Source organism: Lepidochelys olivacea, assembly GCF_965140295.1.
Source record: "Lepidochelys olivacea isolate rLepOli2 genome assembly, chromosome: 10".
Classification (NCBI taxonomy): Eukaryota; Metazoa; Chordata; order Testudines; family Cheloniidae; genus Lepidochelys; species Lepidochelys olivacea.
Genome location: NC_140420.1, coordinates 81,147,041 through 81,167,359, shown reverse-complemented (window position 1 = coordinate 81,167,359; position 20,319 = coordinate 81,147,041). Strand labels below are relative to the sequence as shown.

The following is a 20,319-nucleotide window of genomic DNA, read 5'->3' as shown; positions in this document are numbered from 1 at the left end:
GCAATGTGAAAATTTAAATAGAAAAAAAAATGCTTAAAAAGATCAGCGTCTGTCAAAATTATAAAAAATAAAAATAGAATTCTGCCAAGCCTATATTATTATGCAAAACTCTGAGGTGCTAATTTTAATATCTTGTCCACCCAACCCACACATTGCTGTTGGATCTTGTCAGAAACCCAGGTTGTCAGCTCGCTGTGGCAGGGCCTGTGTTTTCATCACTTTTTTGTATAGCGCCTAACACAGCAGGATCCAGCCTGGGTCTGCTAGGAGCTACTAGGATACTAGAATAACAATATTCAAATGTTGCCGTCTAGGAAAGGGATGAAGAAAGGAAAAGAGGAGTTAATTACCATTTCTGTACATTTTCAGGAATGCCAAGAAATGCTTTTAAAGCAAAATGGCAGGACAGGAGACACCTGAATGGTGCTGAATGCCTCAAGTTTACGTCTATCAGCAAGCAGCTTGTGTGTTGTCAATTACACCAAAGAGTTTATGCCGGATTCCCAGCTTATCCTCTGCTTTACAGGATTTCTACACACCACCACCACTCATGAAATAGTCTATTTGCTTATATTATTTATTCAAAAGATCTCCCAGTAACCTTATAATACATTAAAGTGGACTAAAGGCAATTTTTTTTTGGTTTCCCAATTTTTAACCTGTTAGAACAACGCCAATATATCCATGACCAGTCTAATACAAACAAAACACTTCATGTTCATATGTTCGGTAAGAGGGCGACACAAGGCTCTTAGAACTCCTTGGTTTTTCTCCAGCCCGCTGGGGCCCAGTGCGGGATTGTTCAGGACATTTCCCAATGGTTTGATCAGCCTCCTGTTAAATGTCCCAAGTGATGGGGTGTCCATTACTAGGAGTCAGTGCTGCAAGGGGACTCCACCTCCCTCAGCACAAGACTTCTTCAGGCGCCCACTCCGCCAAAACTTCCTGTCCCAATCAAAACACGCTCCAGCAGGCTCTGCCCTACCTTCCCAGACCACAACACTGACCCTTTCTTCTAGCCCTTGCAAACTCCCTCTCAATTTCTGGAGAGAGAGTGCAGTTGCTGGGTTTGGGGACACTGTTCTGGTGGGGATGGGGCAGAGCGGGCTGGGGTATCAGGAAACGGGGAAGGAGCTGACCTGGGGTGTGGAAAAGACAGTGTTTGGATTATGGCTTGCAACAGGATCTACACCGAGGAATAAACTTTAGGTTAGGATACAATTTCCCAGGGGAGGTGATTGAAGCCTTATGACTTGGGACATTTAAGACTAGAGGGGGCCGATTACTGGAAACTACCCCGTAGAGATACAGCGTGTTAATCGTATAAAAAACCCTAACAGCTCAAGTTGCCCAGGGATACAAGTATGGTTCCAAGTACCTTCAAAGGCAGGATTTGATCCCGTGTCGGAGTTTTTACCCTGCAATAGCCACAAATAAAATCCATGACATTTTCATGGCCCCACTGTTGATACACTTGTGGTATTTTTACTCTTCCAAGATGACACCTTCACCTGTCATAAGGATGGCGAATGCCAGCTTCGTGTTTTATTAAACAAATACAGTTAAACGCCCCCCCCCCCCGAACACATCCTTGATGTCTGCGGCCAAAGACAGTCTACACTTGCGTAGAAACTTCTTTGTACAGTCAATGTGTCATTTTTACAATAGCAAAAGATTAAGGGTTAAAAAATAGCCTGGAGCCAAGAAATATACAGTACACTCAATAACAAAAAATATATATATACACTATAGATGCTTTAAGGCCGTGTACAGTTTGACTGAAGACAATTTGAGGACATTAAACCAGTCAGCAACAAAGGAAATGTGTGGAGAAAATGCCCTAAAGTCAGAAAAAGCAGCAGCAAATATCCCGAAAGGTTTTGTTGATGCTTCTAAAAATATTTTTTCTGTGGAATATGCCATCTCTCTTGACAGTGCGACGTGGGACTGGTTTTCCTTTTGCTAGTCCCGGTTCTCTTTCACCTCACCCCTGTTGTGATTCATTGCTGCTCACTGAGGGCCCTGGTGAGACCGCCTCTCCTCCAGCATCCTGCACACCCACATGGAGACAACTTCAGCATTCCCATCATTGTACTGCATGATGAATGGGTGACCCTGGGAAATGGGAGAGAAACAGATTTAGCTGCACTAGTCGAGTCTCTTTGCTTTTCCAAGTAAACTTTTTTCTTTTAAATTTCCCAAAAAATAAATCAGAATCTTGTTAGTTTCGTAGTTTTGGAAATGTTCCTAGAACAATATAAACATACCATGGGAACAGCTTTTTCCAGTCAAATCTAATAACGAGACACTGCTAATGAATGTCCCATCTTTTCTCCCAGTGTCTGAGTAGGTCTGCATGCAAGCACTGCCTGATTATTTTTCTTTGCTCTTACAGCCTCTCGTCTTGCTGTGGTACAGGATATACATTCTTGTAGTAGGGAGAGAGATTTTTAGTTTATTATTTTTTTAATATTTATACTGTGGGAGTGCCTAGCGGCCTCAGCCAGGTTGGGCCCCATTGTGCTAGGCATGAGTTAAAATGAGTCTCTGCCCCAAAGAGCTTACAATCTAAAAGACAAGACTGCCTAGGAAGGAGTACTGCGGAAAGGGATCTGGGGGTCACAGTGGATCATAAGCTAAATATGAGTCAACAGCGTAATGCTGTTGCAAAAAAAGCGAACATCATTCTGGGATGTATTAGCGGGAGTGTCATAAGCAAGAAACGAGAAGTCATTCTTCCGCTCTACTCTGTGCTGATTAGGCCTCAACCAGAGTATTGTGTCCAGTTCTGGGCACCACATTTCAGGAAAGATGTGGACAAATTGGAGCGAGTCCAGAGAAGAGCAACAAAAATTAATAAAGGTCTGGAAAACATGACCTATGAGGGAAGATTGAAAATATTGGGTTTGTTTAGTCTGGAGAAGAGAAGACAGATGGGACATGATCACAGTTTTTGGGTACATAAAAGGTTGTTACAAGGAGGAGGGAGAAGAATTGTTCTTAACCTCTGAGGATAGGACAAGAAGCAATGGGCTTAAATTGCAGCAAGGGAGATTTAGGTTGGACATTAGGAAAAACTTCCTGTCAGGATGGTTAAGCACTGGAGTAAATTGCCTAAGGAGGTTGTGGAATCTCCATCATTGGGGATTTTTAAGAGCAGGTTGGACAAACACCTGTCAGGGACGGTCTAGAGAATACTTAGTCCTGCCTTGAGTGGAGGGGACTGGACTAGATGACCTCTCAGGATCCCCTCCAGTCCTATGATTCTATGATTTACACATGTCCTTGCTCTATAGACATGGAAGGCTGGTGCCTTAACTCACTGTGTGACCTAGCCCCTGGAACATGCATTAGCTCTGGGTGCTGTGCAAATTCCCTATAAAATCTAAATATAAAATAGTAAGTTTTCATTCTGACTTGGTCATTGAGTCCCAAGTTCTAACACACATGAGAACAAATGCCACTGGCACACAAAGGAAGACAGTTTGCAGAACACAATGTATAAGCTGAGGTCTGAACACACATACAATGGATTCAAGTCATTTGGAGGTTGAATGAAGGGGAGCGACCTGTTGCCAAAGGAATGAAAAGCTCATATAAGTATAACAAAGAAAACCTTAAAATATCAACCCCCAGCTTTATCAGAAGCTACTGAAGGGGGTGATGGAAGAACTTACATCCACAGTGCAGTCTAACCTGTGAAGTCGGTAGCTGCTGCAGACACTGAAGAATTGTATCCAGGGGAGCCGCAAATAAACTGCAAGAGCACTTCAGGATGAAAGACAAACGTGGACTAAGAGTTCAGCTGCCAGCCTAGGCTGCTCAGGTCTCAATCCGGTGACATTTCTGGAGGTGGTAGCTAACAATCTTACTGTGCCTCTCAAATGAATACAAATCCACAGAAATCCAGTATCCCACATGCACAAATGAAAGAGAGAATAACTGCCAGACAAAACCACCAAAATGAAAACCTCTGCACTGAATCAATCAAGAGCAGCTCAGTTTTACACCATATTAATCCAAGAAACCTTGAAAACAACAACTGTCTAATCCAGAGATACCTATCACGAAATCTGCAGGGAGTGAGAAGTACTTGTGGAAGCCATCAGTGTACACAGGACAGTGCCAAGCACAGACATGAACAGTTTTGCTTAATGGCAGGAGGCACACTGAGAACAAGAAAGGGTCTAATAGGGTGTTTGGGGAAACCGGGGAGTAACTTGGGCTACGATGGATCATGAGGAAGCCCTGGGATAAACCGTATGCTGCTGATGCTAACAGCACCAGGCAAAAGCAGTAAAACACTCCAAAGGTCAGGGCCAACAACGTCAAAAGCTACAAGAATAAAATATGCCCAGTCTCGACAGACAATACGGAGGATAAGCAATATGCTGCTGCTCGTCAGAGCAGTTTTAAGGCTATGAGCCGATCAGAAGCTAGGCTAAACTTAATAAAAGAATGAAATGTGCCGAGAGCCCTTCTGGCAGTTCCCGCGTACCAGCCGCTCCGATCTCAACCACCTTCCCAATGTAACCATTTTGGATGGGATGGAAGCAGCCTCTTTGCTCAAGGAATTGGGCACTTCAGGAAAGTGAGTGACGACACGGAGCATGACAGAACCTGGCCTTGGGGACGGGGACACGGACGGCGATGTCAACAACTAACCCCAGAAGTATGCAAAGCTTGTTTCCCTGAAGTGAATTTTTAGTGCTGGGGAGAGGTGTCCAACTGACAGCCCTGGAGACGGAGTTTCTTTGATCCTATATAGCATGGGCCAGATGCAGATTCGGGCCAGATGCAGACGAGAAAGAAAACACAGCAGCTCCAGTTAGACCCACCAGCCATCTGGAAACTGCGGCCAACGGGCCACGTTCCAGCAGCTCCACATATTTTCTGGAAACTCAGGCGGGTCCTAGGAAAAAGGGGGCAGAAGAACAGCTGGCACGACCCAAGCTCTGACCGTGAAGAGCAGCTCTCCCTACACGGAGTGTGATATTCCCGTTCACAGCTGGTACCAGTCCTCTGGGGACTGTCGGAGGGAGGCAGGAGACATACCAGGAGGAGGGCAGCATGGCTCACCTTGGGCATACTGCCACTTTGCGGTCAGGGTCAGGTCAGGTTCTGCTGAACTCAGGGACCTTTGAACCAGCTTCACATGCTGGCTGAGGAAAATCTATCAGGAGCACAGAGGCCACGGCTGGTGGTGGGGAACAGACAGAGTTCATAGCTTAATCCCCCTGAGTTGTGCACATGGCCAGATACAGGCTCCTAAAGGGTAGGAAGCCAGCACCCTGCTGGGCCTGAATTTCTGAGGAGTGCGCTCGCAGTTTGAGCTTTGCTATACGCTTCTGGGGAAAGTGTGAAAGTGTGAAACAACAGAGCAAGAAGACAGACAAAGACACTGCATAATCAAGCTAATTTCATCAATAGTCAGTGGGAGCCAGCTCTCATTTCCTTCATTCTCAGAGGGCCAATTTCCACAATTAAAATGGCGAGGGCTGAGGCAACATGGTCCACAAACTCCTCAAGAGAAGATGGAGGTGTAATCGGTAAAGGGGAAAGGACATGACTAGCAGGAGCAGGTGGATACAAAAGTGGGACAAGCAGGTAGGGGCCAGGAGAGAGCAAGTGTGCCCACCCTCTAACAATGATCAGATGAGGAGGTAGGAGAACATTAATAAAAGGGAAATGTAAAGTCAATACCCCGCAGGCATGAAAATGCAGCACATTTTGGAACTAGTTAAGAGAGACGTTTACCTGTTCACTTAACAGCATCAACATCAGTTTCTGCGGACTGATACTCTATGCCTTCTTGTCTATATCCCTATACCTAGAGAGACCAGACCTAGCAGGTAGTTTTACCATTGACAACCCCACTCAGGTCACTTTTCATGGCCAAGCTGCTACTGAATCTCAAATAGCTTTATGAATGGTTTCAACAAAGTTATCTCCCATACTCATCAGCTGGCCTAACTTTGCTAGCAAAAACCAGTAGTTAGGAAGGTCTCAGACACAGCCTCCTAGCACAAGGACTATGTCACATAGGCCAAGCACAGTGCTGCTTACGAGGCAATGAATGCCTCTTCTAGATTATACAGCCCAGGTGCACCCTTCTAAGGCATTTTCCCCCATGATTTAACTGCATTCCACAGCAACTATCCCAGGGAAGAATTTTGTCCTTTAGTCTGAATAAACTAGAAGTTGCACTCCTAATGCGAATCACCATTGTAAACCTAACTGTTCATGAAAGTAGTGTCCACACCCTTGTTTTTGTATTTCTTTATTTATCAGGTGCCTACAATATACTGCCTGTTAAAAAGCCTCCAGATTTGTCTTGGAGACTGGCTATCACTTGATGGCAGGTCTGCAGGTTGTGGAGATCAGTTCAAACCTTTCATTACGCTTTCAAGCCGTGGCACCGTTGCTAGGCCAAAGGGGAGCACTGCGCATTGGTAGTGGGTGGTCCCACCTATGAAACGTAGGAACCTTCTGTGTCCACGACAGATTGATATTTGAAGGTAAGTGTCTTTAACGTCGAGGGCGGAGTACCAGTCTCCCGGATCCAGGGAAGGAATGATGGAGGGCAGGGAGACCATGCGGAATTTTAACTTCTTGAGATACTTATTAAGGCTCCACAGGTAGCCCCCCTTTGGCCTGTGGGATCAAAAAATAAAAGGAGTAAAATCCTTCCCGCCTCAAGTGCAGAGGGACTTCCTCCACAGCTCCCACTCGCAGAAGGCCCTACACCTCCTGAGTGAGCAGATGCTCGTGAGAAAGGTCCCTGAAGGGGGACGGGGGGGGCGTGCGAGAGGGAGGGGTAGAAATAAACTGGAGGGTGTACCCCCCTGCTACCGTGCTGAGGACCCACTGGTCTGGTGTTATAGAGGCCCAGGCAGGGAGCAAGGGAGACAAACGATCGGAAAAAAACAGGGGTACTGGATCCAGGACACTGGCTGGAACGTCGCCCTCAAGCATACCCTCAAAATGCCTGCTTATTACCCCGATGGTTGCTGGTAGAGCTCGAGGGAGCTGAGGCGGCTGGCTATTGGCCTTGCTGGTGCTTGTAGCTCCTACCCTTTCTGTGGAAGGGCTCTGCTCAGGATTGGCCCCCGAACCTGTGGGAGTGCTGCAGTTTGAACCGCTTTCTCGCGGGAGCTGGCATGTAGAGGCCCAGTGAGCACAAGGTAGCCCTAGTGTCTTTCCGGCCATGTAACTTGCTGTCTGTCTGTTCTGTGAAGAGCGCCAGGCCATCAAAAGGGAGGTCCTGGATGGACTGCTGGACCTCCACTGACAGGCCCGATGACTGCAGCCAGGATTCATGCCTCATGGAAATGGTCGAAGCCATGGTCCGAGCCACGGAGTCCATCACATCTGAGGCCACTTAGAGGACTGCCCTGGCCACAGCTCTGCCCTCATTCAGAATAGCCAGGAACTCCTGCCTGGGCTCATCTGGCAGCAAGTGTGCAAACTTGGCCATGGACTGCCAGATGTTAAAGTCATAGCTGCCTAGGAGGGCCTGATTGTTGGCCACTCTTAACTGTAGGCTGGCCATTGAATAAAATTTTCTGCCAAAGAGATCGAGCCTCTTCACCTCCTTATTCTTAAGGGTTGATCCTGGTTGGCCCTTCCTATCATGCTCATTGGCTGCCAATACCACCAGTGAGCTAGGAGCAGGGTGTGTATATAGATATTCAAATCCCTTAGCAGGCACGTAATCCCGTCTCTCCACCTGCTTGGAAATGGGGGGCAGGGAAGAGGGAGTTTGCCACAAGGCTTTGCTCAGCTTTACCACTCCCTCGTGGACAGGTAATGCCACTATGGAGGGAGCTGCTGCGCTCAAAATATCAAACAGGGAGTCGGCAGGTTCTGCCAACTCCTCGGCCTCTAACCCCAGGTTCTAAGCCACCCTCTTAAGAAGCTCCTGGTGGGCTTTTATATCATCCTGGGGGACCGTGTGGGAAGGCCCCGCTATCACCTTATCGGGTGAAGAGGATAAGGAGATGTGTGATGGTGGGTCTGCCACCTCCGTGGCCTCTGCCAGGGGAGCCACAGCTGGGACTGGCTGACCCTAAGGACCTTGATCAGACTCTGCTTCCTAGTCCAGGGGCTGGCGGGAGACTATTGCCGACTGTTTCGCAGATGTCCCTGACACTGATCGGTGCCCCTGTGATGGTTGGGGAAAACCCCAGCGGTTCCATAGCTGCCAGGAAGCTGGCCATTGACTTTGGGGATATGTGGGCACTTGTGCTCCTGCTGGGAATGTCGATGCTCCCAGTGGGTGGCCCTGCCTGCTGGTAGATCTTCCTTCTCATTTTCTGCACCTGGGGATGCGGAGACAGGTCTGGGGGATCAGGACGGTGCCAATGCTGCCTGTCTACCGGAATCCTGTTGGCCCTCTCCATGGGTCTCTGCCGGTGACCTGTACCAGGAAGACAAATCCCAGTGCCACACCTCTGGTGACCCGGCTATCGACACCTCACGCTTTGAGAGCTGTGCCGCTCCGTGGATTGGGAGCAAGAGGATCGACGTCCCAGTACAGGGGATCGACACTTTGCCCGTGGGGATCCATATTGGCGAGCGGGTGACGGGACTCTGGGGACCAGTGTCTGGACTCTTTGGAGCGGTGCCGTGCACTTGGAGATCTATCCCGCCACTCCAGGAACCAGTGCCAGGACTCCAGGGACTGGCAATGCACCTCCATAGGTGTGCGCCAGACAGCTGGCGAACGATGCTGGGATCCTAAGGAACGTTGCCTAGAAACTGGGGAACGACACTGGGAACTCTGACAGATAAGATGGTGGCACTGCTCTGGTGAGCGCTGGTGGGGCACTCCTGGGGATTGCTGGAAAGGTCCCAGAGCAGGTTTACCCCTCGAACGGAGCACCTCGCTGGCTGGCGTGGGTGGCACTGGAAGGGACAATATGTCCTTAGTGGCCTGAAAGGCCTCTGGTATGGACGGCACTGCCAGATGCCGAGTACCTCTTCCACTTCCTGGGGTGGTGGGCAGGTCACAAAGGGTGCTCAACAGCTCAACTGGTGTGGAAGCCTGGCCACCGTTCAGAGGGGAAGAGCTGCCCCATGCAGGTCTTTGCTCTCCTCTGGCTCTCTCCTTCCCGGAGAATGCCCTTTCCTGGCCTCTCTCTGCCGGTACTGGGGATGGGGATCGGCGCCGGTCGGAGGCCAGCGCTGGCGGTGTGCTCTGCACCGAAGCTGCGGTGCTTGGAGTGGAGTCCGATCTGGCCGGCTCCGAGGCAGGTGCCAGGGCCGACTCCATAAGGAGCGCTCTTAGTCGAATGTCCCACTCCTCTTTGGTTTGCGACTTGAAACTCTTACAAATGTGACACTTGTTGCTCATGTGGGTCTCCCCCAAACACTTAAGACAGCTTTGGTGGGGATCACTGACTGGCATAGATTTTTTGTAGCAGTCACAAGGCCTAAAGCCTGGGGACTGGGGCATGCCCCATCCCTAGGCTGTCCCGCAGGGGACTAACTAACTATTTCTAACTCATATGCTAAGGGAACTAATACACTATTCAAATCTTCTAAGAACTATCTACAAGAGAATTCACAGCGAGGCACAGTTGAGAAGGAAAGCTTGCCGAGGCAAGGAGACGTTCCTGCACCATCACTGGCAGTAGGAAGGAACAGAGGGAGGGGGGAGCCGCTGGTGCCCCCTATGCCGGCACATACATGCGCCATTCCAGATGGTGCCAGAGCTGGATACCACTGAGGGAAAAACTTCTGGCACGTGCCGAGCACACACACCTCCAATGGAATGGACGTGAGCAAGCACTCGAAGAAGAACCATTAAATCACACAAACTGGACTTGCTCTGAGGTTGTGCTCAGAGATGGACGGGAAGGAATATTTGAAATGGCAGGTTCTTGGAGGGCTGGCAGAAAGGCAGCCAAGTGTGCTGGGCTCTTGCAGATGCCATTTTTAAGGAGGGTTGATGTAGGAGCCAAGTGTGTGACTACTGCTGGATGGCCATAAACTGTGTGTAGTTTCAAGTGCTGAGGAAAAGAGCAGCTGCTGTATGCCTAACCGCTGCCATCTGTAAAGGACTTTTTCTCTTAAACAGTTTTTCAAAGTTTGAGTCCTCCTTGCTGAACGCATAGTTCACTACATCCAGGCCAAGTCAGAACTTTTAAATCCACGTTGCTTTTAAGTGAGCAGAGCAGAGTTTTCTCAAGGTGCGAAAATCTCATCTTCCTGCCCGCTCCTCATGGGTGGATAATGGCTAAAATGGCGGAAGGAATTTTCTTCAAACTTCTGAAGCTGCGATTAAACTTCCACCATTTCAGCCTACAAAGGTACTTTGGGGAAAATAAAACAGTGGGAATACTTCACACGTCTATGGCATTTTCTGAGAATCTCAAAGTACTTTACAAACATTAAGTAACTGAATGTTTTCCTGTGAACCAGGGACTCATTCTGCATAGGCCGCAGCACAGCGATTGGCCCAAAGTAAACAGAGTGAAATTCATCCGTGTGCAAAGGGCAAGCACAATGCCTAGGCAGCACTTAAATCCCATTTTCCCTGCAGTGAAGCAGAGGTGAAACAGAACCCAGGTATCCTGGTCCATCCCCTTCTCTACTTATTAGTCAATGTTCTCTTTTACACAGAGACTTTAGATTGAGAGTGCCTTCAACTAAAACTGTGGAACTGCTGTAACTGTCTGAAACTGAAGGCCAGATCTCCAGCTGGTGTAATTCCACACCTCAGTTGAGGATCTGCTCCTTAATGACCACAGTGGCTTCAAACCAGAGACTTAAACATGACTCCTGTGTGATTTCAGGTTTCAAATTTAAATTAAACAGTTCAAATAACTTGCTTTCCACGCCTCAGATTTTCAGTGCTTTGCACAAGGGTTCATATTGCAAGCCCTTAATTTAAGGCCTTGGAAATGGTGTGCAGCTGCTATCTGCCCTTTCAACCACTCTTCCTGAGTTTATTCTTCACAATTGCTGCAGAAATAGATGTTCTCCCCAAATATTCCATTATTATCCCTAAACTGCTTACCTCTAGCCATTCTAGACTGTACCCAGCAACCTACACTGGTCAAGGAGCTCTCAACCTTTCATCTGTGCAGATGCATGTGTTCTTCTGTACAGTAATTGGTCAGAAAATGGCCCACTGAGAGAAGAGAATGTGACTAGATTTTTTCGGTGATTTGATTCTAGATCTTTCAGTTACATCTTTTGGTCATAGTGGCTCACAGTTCAAAGCTACAGAAAGTCTAGAGAAAGAGAGGACAACATGTAAGCACACAGATGCGTAAGGCACAGTTCGTATGGATGATGTCTTTTCTTTCAACCCTCCCAGGCTGTTAGAAATACATTTGCTCTGGTCTTGACAATATCAGATCGGAACGGAGGTAAAGGGAGTGTGCATCCCTCTCCCTGTGTTACATGCTGCTTCTAAACAGTGAACATGTCTTGTATACTTGGGCTTTGAACTTTGACCTGAACATTTTCAGAACTATTTAAAAATAACTAATTTTTCCTTCTTGGTTTTTAATTGTGGGGCTAATCAGGGAAGGGCAAGAGACTTGGCTTCTGGCTTCCATTCCCAACTCTGCTGTGTCCACTCCTGTGTGACCTTTGCAAAGTCACTTAACCTTTCTGTGCCTTATGTGTAAAATGGGGATAGTTATTTGGCCCTATGTCACAGGCGTGCTGCGATATAGAATTCATTAATGTTTGTAAAACACTTTGAGATCCTTAGATAGAAGGTGCGAGAAAAGGGTGAAGTCTCATTATACACAATTTAACCTAAATCCACCTAACCTGCCTTTTAAACAAGCCAACCACAAACAAAGTAACAAAACACAGGTCAAGGACACAAGTGAGACCTAGCGGGGGAAAAACCAAGAACCCATAGCCAAGGAAGAGCACACACATTGGTGCAATAAAAAAGAAGCTATTAAGCAAAGAGTCAGCTTCTCCCATGAATCTCTTTTACGAGAGACAGGCTCCCTGCAGAGGAAGACATCTCAAATCCGGGATACCCTTGCAGTTAAGCGACTTTCACTGTGCAGTGGAAGCCAGCATGGTAGGCAGGGTTTAAAATATCAGCTGTGATGTGTCTCAGAGACATGGAGGTTGTTCCACATTGCAGGAGCTCAGCGTATTTCGACTGCAGTAGATCAAAGCACTCTATGGAACTTTTAGTGCACCGCAGTAGGGTCCATACAGACACTTAGCGTGTGGTTGGCTAGCTAGAACACAGTAGACGGACACCCATCTTGCCGTGCACTAACTCACCATATAGATCAGCCCTCAAACCCTACATTTTCATGCTCCTTTCCACCCCAAGAGTAACCTTAATTTGAAATGACTGAGCTTTCAATGTTTAGGGTTTTTTTAAACTACAACATTCTATCAGGGATTTTCCGTAAACTGTAGGGATGTTTCTGCCATTAACTCCCTCTTAATTTTATTGGGTGTGGGAATTTCTTCTATTTTGGGCTTTTATATGTTTTTTAATGTCACTCACTGACACTTTTATTTACAGCATAGCCTTGGAAACTCTGCACCGGTGGGTCCAGAACCTGGAAACTCTATGCTGGTCAGTCCCAGCTGTGCTACCTTCCAGTGAGACAAAACTTGAAGTGCCAGCAAGCCCTGCGAACTTGATCAGACCCACTTTGTCTGGGCTGGGCTGGGGAGAAAGGGAGGGATGGATTTGAGCCATTGAGAGTGATTCAACTATATATAAACAGTAACACACAGTGCAATAATCCATCAAAGACAGCCTCTGCCTACTCAGGATCATGCATGGAGTGCAGGTGAAATACAAAATATGTAAAGGTACCTGAATTTAACTAATCAGCCAAAGACACATCAGGGCAAACATTTAAAAGCTCCTAAAAACCCCAGAGGTTACAGAGGTAGCATTCTAATATACTATTAACAATACCCCTTTTATAAAACCACTCTGACACATCTTCAGCATTTTGCTGCTACTCAGCTATCTAACCTCCTGTTTCCTTGTCTTTAGGTATCCAGGGTCCGAAGATGACTAATTCTCATAATCCAAAATGGATGGCCCAGGGATTATCGAGTGAGTCAATTAGGCCCTGATTCAGGAAAGCATTTAAGCATGTACTGACGTCCTATCGGTGCCCTGTCCTGAACTGGGGCCTTCAACAGGAGACCGTGTTTTTTTAAATTGGGGGTAGAAACTAGGCATAGGTTGAATAAAGTTAAACTCAAAGCTACTAGTTCAGAACTGTAGCTATGGTGCTGGCGGTCTACGTAGTTCTGAGAGCGCTCCAGGCTGTTAGAAAGAGAGGAGTTTCCTTTGTTCCTGTTCACGATCATTTCAAGAAAAACTAAAAACAACCACAGAAAGTACGCCAACTATTAAAGAATTCTGGTCACTGTGCATTTCAGCAACAAATAAAAACCACCCGCATCAACAGAAACCACGTTAGCATTGAGCAATATGTTCCAAAAAAACAAACACAACCTGCTGTACTTAAATATTCTGTTATTGGTTTACTTTGTTTTACAAGGTAACACTGAAGAAAATTAAATGTACAGAAGCTTGAAATGTATTTTCAGTTGCAGTGAACAGTTTTGCAGTCACAGGACGATCTGGAGTTATCTGCTTGGGGGCTGTGATGGGGCGGACTGGCCCCGCACTGGGACTGAGAGAGTTAACCATTCCCTGCTGGCAGAGGAAGCCACGCCCCTGAGGCTCTCCTGGGCATGCTCCAACAGGGAGTCAAGTATAAAAGCCTGCGGAGCTCCTCAGTCAGGGCTGGTGGCTGAGGAAGGAGGACGCTCAGCGGAGGCTCCAGCCCAGGAGCAGTGGTGACTCGTAAGGGAGGGAGCCGAGGGGCCAGGAAGTGGGACCAGAGACTGGCAGCTGTGGGAGCGCCGGGAGCTGAAGACCTTGATGCCACAGGGACTGCTACGTTTGGAGAACTGGTAGGAAGTGATCCAGGAAAGGGAAGGGAGTGGTATCTCCCACCACTCTGAGGGCAGCGTCTTGCGGTACGATTCCCCGCTGACCCGGGGTGGATCACGCCATCAATGACAGGGCCCTGGGTTGGAGCCCGGTGGGCCCGGGCTCCTCTACTGCGGTCACTAAACCCCCCCTTTTTTTATGACGACATAGTTCACCGACCCCTCTCTTACCTCAAAGGAGATAGATGAACTCCGGCCGCTAGGCCAAACTATCCTACGAAGGGAAGAGGACTTAGAGGGACTCTGGCCCTTGGGCCACACTGCTTTAGGAGCACACTATAGAGACTCCAGCCGCTAGACCACGCTATCCCACCGGGGAAGAGAGTTTCGGGACACTCAGGCCATTGGACCATGCTGCTTTAGGAGTGCATGGTAGGGACTCCACCCGCTAGACCGCGCTATCCCACCAAGGGAAGAAGATTTAGAGGGACTCTGGCCATTGGGCCCTGACTACCAGGGAGGTGGCAGAACCAGCGTAGAAGCTGGGAGGCAGGGTTAACCTTGCCCCCCCTGGAATCAAAGGGGTTGACGAGGTACAAAACCCTCCACAGGGGTGTTTGGTAACTCTTTTGCCACAACTGTTCTGTTTATGACACCAGGAAGTCAGCCTTGGTACACTAGTTACAAGGCCTCCATTCTGCAATTGGATTCACATAGAGAAACAGTTGTGCCTGCAAGGTCATGGTCTAAACTTGTGTCAGAATAGTCTAGGCTATAATTCTCCAGCAACATGGTAATATGGGCATAGAACAGAACCTGGTTCATTTGCACTAATGTCTGAGACTAGCCACCCATTGGGAATCAGCAAATAAGGGACCGATATAACACCTGCACACCCCTGCAAGGAGAATGCTTTATAAGCATACTTTGTTTATGTATGGTCAATGGTAGATTAGCTAACATTTGTGACACTAGGCATTGTCCAGAGTAATCCTTTCTTAAAGGAAAAATGGGGGTGGGGCAGGGAGTCTTGTACCATGAGACCTTACTGCAACACTGAAGGAACTAATCAAGAGTATGTCCAGTAGGAGGTGCTTGGAGGATGTGGCCCTAAGGTATCATGATACAGTTTCATAATGGGTCTGATCCTGTTCTCACTTCATTATTTTTAGGTTTCTATACACATCCATTAAAAATGAGAACGATCTCCTTACCAATTCTTAAATACGCAACCATAAAATAGACCACTCCTGTAAGCCCCTTTCAACCCGGGATCAATATATCCACAACAGACAAGCAGCAAAATATATACTTAAGAACATGTCCCATCAGCACCTTCCCATTTGCCCCCAGCTAAGGAAAATAATTAGACCTTGCATTTGCCAGGGAGTTTTTGCCTCTGATTTAAATTGGGATCAGACTCTGGCCCAACAGGATATAATCTGTGGCAAAGCAACTTAAACATTCAATGGGAAGTTGGATGTTTTTGAGCACAGAGCATTCTGCACTGGAAAAGGTCAGGCAAGGCAGGCCAGGGCTGGCCGGAGAGTGAGTGTCAGCCAGTCTAATTTTCTGTGTCAACTCTGAAAATGAGATAAGCAATGACAAACCAGGATTTTTAAATGAACTTGTCACATCTTATTTTCTTGATAAAGGGTTCATTTTTCTCTGTCCCAAGAGATAGGTTAACTCTTTAAGAGGTAACTACCTATTAGACGGTGCCGTAAACGGTTTACACATCTAAAATGAAAACAAAAGGGCATGGAGAGTCCAAATGCAGAACCTTGACAATTAGAGAGAATTGTCCTTGAAACGTCAATAATTTAGCCTGACCAATTAAACAGCTATTATGCAAGGGGAACAGTTCCATAACTGTATTAATCTTGAAAATTACAGATTTGCTTTCACACGGTTGTCCTCATGTCTGAAAATATCCTTCCTAACACGAACTCCCTTCCTCTGCCCATTACAACAGATTTTAAATTATATTCCTCAGCAGGTTTACAAACAGACTGGTTCTTTCCAAACATGTAGCGCTTTCCCATAAGGTGTTTACATGCTTCACTGTTAAAGGCATGCAGCACACAGGATGGACACTGGCAAGACTGCTACTCCATGGGGATAAAATTAACCCTTTGGAGAGGTCTAGCCTGAAGCTTTTGCACCCTCAAAATAGGGCTCAAGCAGGTCTCAAATGGTGCGTAGGCTTTGTACTGGCCCTCTGCACAAGGATGAATTTCACCCCCTGGACCACCTCCAAACACGTAAGCTAAGACATCGCTGCTGTTGTTATATGTACTGAAGTAGCTCCTAGAGGCCCCAGTCAAGGATGAGGGCTCCACTTTGCTACGTGCTAGAGTACACGCATACAACGCAAGGATGGCTGTTGTGTAAATAATCTGTCTTGCCCAGCCAGACACTGTTCCTTTAACTGCCACGCATTGGGGCAGAGACCGCCTTTTTGTTCGTTGTTCGCACACGCTTAGCACAAAGGGGTTCTGGGCCATGGCTTGGTCCAGATATATAACACACAACACGGATATGAACAGTTTGGTGAAATGTCTTTAACTCCAGAGAACTTAAACCATATAACAGAGAGTATTTACTGTATTACCTTGAACGGTCAAATTATGACAGGGAAGTATTGCATGGATCAAGACATCTGAGTTTACTGCTTTGGGTGGAGAAACTAAAAGATGGTTAATTATCAACAAATGCGAGTTACATTTCCTTGCACATCCTGACATCTTGTGCTAACATCTTTAAAACAGTCTTCCATTCAGAGCGGTACCAGGCACAGACAAATGGGAAGTAAGACATTAATCTAATCCTAATACATAAAAAAAGAATACCTGTTATTCGGGGGATTATGCTTTTATGTTCATGACTGGCTGATAAGAAGCAGAACAGGAATAGCCTGACAAATTAGAAATGGCCATCGAAGGAGCTGTGCACTTCTGCCAGGCATTTGTTGGCAAATAACCAGGACCGGCTCTAGGCACCAGCACAGCAAGTGCATGCTTGGGGGCGGCACATTTCCAGGGGTGGCATTCCGGCCACCCTTTCTTTCCCCCCAGCCCCGCTCAGTCAACCAATGAGCCCCTGCGTGGGGCGGGGCAGTGGGCTCAGAGCAGGGGTCCCAGCCCAGGGGCGGTCCCTGCCCTGGCCTCCCACTGCCGGTGGAGCAGGGCAATGCGGCTCCTCCGCCCCTACCGCAAATCTCACAAGCAGCAGAGGAGCTGGACCTGAGCAGAGCCCGGGATTGGGGCAGGACCCGCTGCCCCGGGCGGCTCGGCGCTGGGAGGACGCCCCGGGTCTGCCCCCCTCCCTGCGGCTGACCCGCTCCCCAGCCCCTCTGTCAGTTACTGTCCCCTCTGTAGGGTCTGAGATCGGGCTGGGGGCCCACGGGCGGGATGTACAGCCCCGAGCACCTCACTCCAAACACTGCTATAGCATTACACATTCTTTTAACATTACCAGTATCAGTGGCCTCTGGTGAGCGGAGTTTCTCAAAACTGAAATTATTAAAAAAATTATTTGAGGTCCACCAGGTCTCAGAATCGTTTGTCAGGACTCACATTCATTTCAGTTGAAAGTACCATTGCAAAAATTTTAGATGTCACTACATTACTAAAAGACGATGCAAGTATAAAAACCAGAAAAATTCAGTTCATATAAATTCTTTTAATTTATGAAAAACTGGGCGCACCGGAAGACACTAATGTTTTTCATTACAGTGTCTAGTTGAACCCAAATTGTTTGTAATTGTGATTTTGTTAAAATTAAAGGAGTACACTAATGTGAAATAAAACAATTTCCTTAACTACAAATTCTGTTTTCATTTTTAAAAAATTTTAAACAGTCAAAAAAACCCCAAACAAACCAACCTGCAAATTTATGTGTAAAAGCCAAAAAAAAAAAGGGGGGAGGGGAGATGGTGGCCAAAAATTTTTTTGCTTGGGGCGGCAAAAAACCTAGAGACGGCCCTGCAAATAACCACTGCTGCTATTGTTTACAACAGTGTCACTTCTCTAAAACCCTCTTGCAAGACTGGGCTGGGCTCAATTTCTTATCAACACGCACTGTCAAATTACATATTTTCATTTAAAAGTCTGAATTCAGCATAACAAAAAAATATCATAAAAAGATCCCAACTGTTGCACTGGGACACAGACTACGAAGATGACAGCAGTGCCTTTAGACAGCATTTCAAATACAGTTTATTAGTGTGTGAATCGAAAAGGGTATTTTTATTGCATGATATAATGCAATGGGACCGTGGGCGCTCTGCAGAAAGACCTTGCACTCAGAAGTGTAATGAACCCCTAGTCCAAAAAACATTATACTGTACATTAACCTATCATTAATGGCACATTAGGGCTAGGGGCATTGCACGCTCGCTGGTCAGGGCTCCATCAGGACAGTATAGAGAAAAATACACTGTCTTCACAGGGCTTAAAACAGAGAGAAAAAATATTACTGATAGCTACAGGCTGCTTTAAAGGAAGTTCACTCCCCACCTAGCATGCAATTTTGATAGCCCATTCTTTTTTTAAAAAGGGAAAGAAAAGACTACGGTGCAGCCGTTTCCTGAGGATTAGAAATGGCATTTAAACCCTTTAAACCAATGAGTGAAAGTCCCCATGAGGCTTCAACAGGGAGATTTCCATGAACAGAACACACAAAAAGCCATAGCATCTTTAAAAACAAACACACAAACAGAATCCTGAAACCCTCTCCTCTTCAGCTCATCCCTTATTCACTTTATAAACTGCCACCTGGTATGTCTGGGGATTCAGTCAGTACCACCTTTTTCTCCACGTATCAGTAAGTGCACTTTGATTTAAACATCACAAAGCCACTATGACATCTGTTATATTCTTCAAATGGTCTTTGACACTCAGGATTTTTCAGTTGTTTCTCCAACCTATGAAGCCCATCCTACCCCAATGACAACCACCCTCAGGCAAAGGCCGACGAGATCAGCCACCCCACAACCCTTTGGCCGGATCCCAAGAAAGCCTGGACAATCCTTCCTTAATTGGCTTGAAGAGTGAGACAGACACTCCTCCAGCAACATCCTATAGCTTAAGGAAACATGCACTGAGCGAAAAGACCATGAGTACAAAGGCCCTAGCTCTTCTTCTGACTGCTGTTAGTATTTCTGTTCCCTTTGTAACGCTCATTATTAATCAACGCCTCGGACCGTAGGGGAGGTAACTACCATTCAGACCTTTTGCAGACAGAGCACCAGAGATTGCACAAGGCACTTCAGACACAGCTGGGAACAGAACTCAGATCTCTAACATAAGTGATGCAAGTCAACTATCCGGTCACATGGCTTTTCAGAAGGTACCTGCAAAATCAGGTGCTTGTGTAACACACATTAACACAGCCTGGCTCTGTGTCACCCTCTAGTGGCAAGGCCACATACAGAAGTTTTTCTACCACCTCCACTGGTAAAGGCTGTTAGATCCTGAGACCCCAGATTCAGTTCCTATGGAAACCCAAACAGGGAAATTGTTCAACTTGGTTGTGACAATGTTCTGCTCTCTCAGCCAGGAGGAGCCACCAGGAATCCTGATGTCTAACATTCTATTGTTGTATCGCAACAGCTGTGTAATTCACTGACAAAGTGTGTATTTTGTCTTCCTCGATAGGCTGGTCCACACAGATGTTAACAGCATGTTTCCCTCCACCAGTGACTTCTGTGGCTGAAGTGGTATAAAGCTGTAAAAGTCATGGGTTCAAACGCTGCTGACGACCCATGTGGACCATGGAGTATATAAATTAGTGCAAAGACTTTGGAGTAACTTTGGAGGGGGCTCAGGGCTGGGGCAGGGGATTGGGGTGTGGGCTTACCTCGGGCAGCTCCTGGTCAGCAGTGCAGCGGGGCTGTTAAGGCAGGCTTCCTGCCTGTCCCGGCATCGCGGACCGCGCTGCGCCCGAGAAGCAGCCAGCAGCAGGTCCAGCTCCTAGGCGGAGGCACGCAAGCTGTTCCGCATGGCTCTCGCCTGCAGGCACCGCCCCTCCCTCCTGCAGCTCCCATTGGCCAGTGCGTGGGGCGGGAGCAGCATGTGGAGCCCTGTGGCTCCCCTGCCTAGGAGCCGGACCTGCTGCTGGCTGCTTCTCGGGCGCAGCGCGGTCCGCGATGCCGGGACAGGCAGGAAGCCTGCCTTAACAGCCCCGCTGCACTGCTGACCAGGAGCTGCCTGAGGTAAGCCCACACCCCAATCCCCTGCCCCAGCCCTGAGCCCCCTCCAAACCCGGAGCCCCTTCCTGTACCCCAAACCCCTCATCCCCAACTCCAGTGGGTTGCGGGCATCAACAACTTTTTTCAACTGGGTTGTCAGAAAAAAAAGTTTGAAAACCACTGCTCTAGATGAACCCCAGTTTGTGTAA

The 20,319-nt window shown here is 47.4% G+C and overlaps 1 protein-coding gene across 2 annotated transcripts in view; it reads right to left on the bottom strand.

Annotated features, from left to right (window-relative positions):
• Positions 1-556: 556 nt before the first annotated feature.
• The window catches only part of MAP2K5 (mitogen-activated protein kinase kinase 5), a 212,626-nt gene continuing 192,863 nt past the window's right edge, over positions 557-20,319 (bottom strand). For both annotated transcript variants that reach the window (XM_084641235.1, XM_084641236.1), the window contains one exon: positions 557-2,115. In XM_084641235.1, the coding sequence (XP_084497361.1) occupies positions 2,011-2,115 (105 nt within the window). In that variant the 3' untranslated portion in view covers positions 557-2,010. The remainder of the gene's footprint in view (positions 2,116-20,319) is intronic.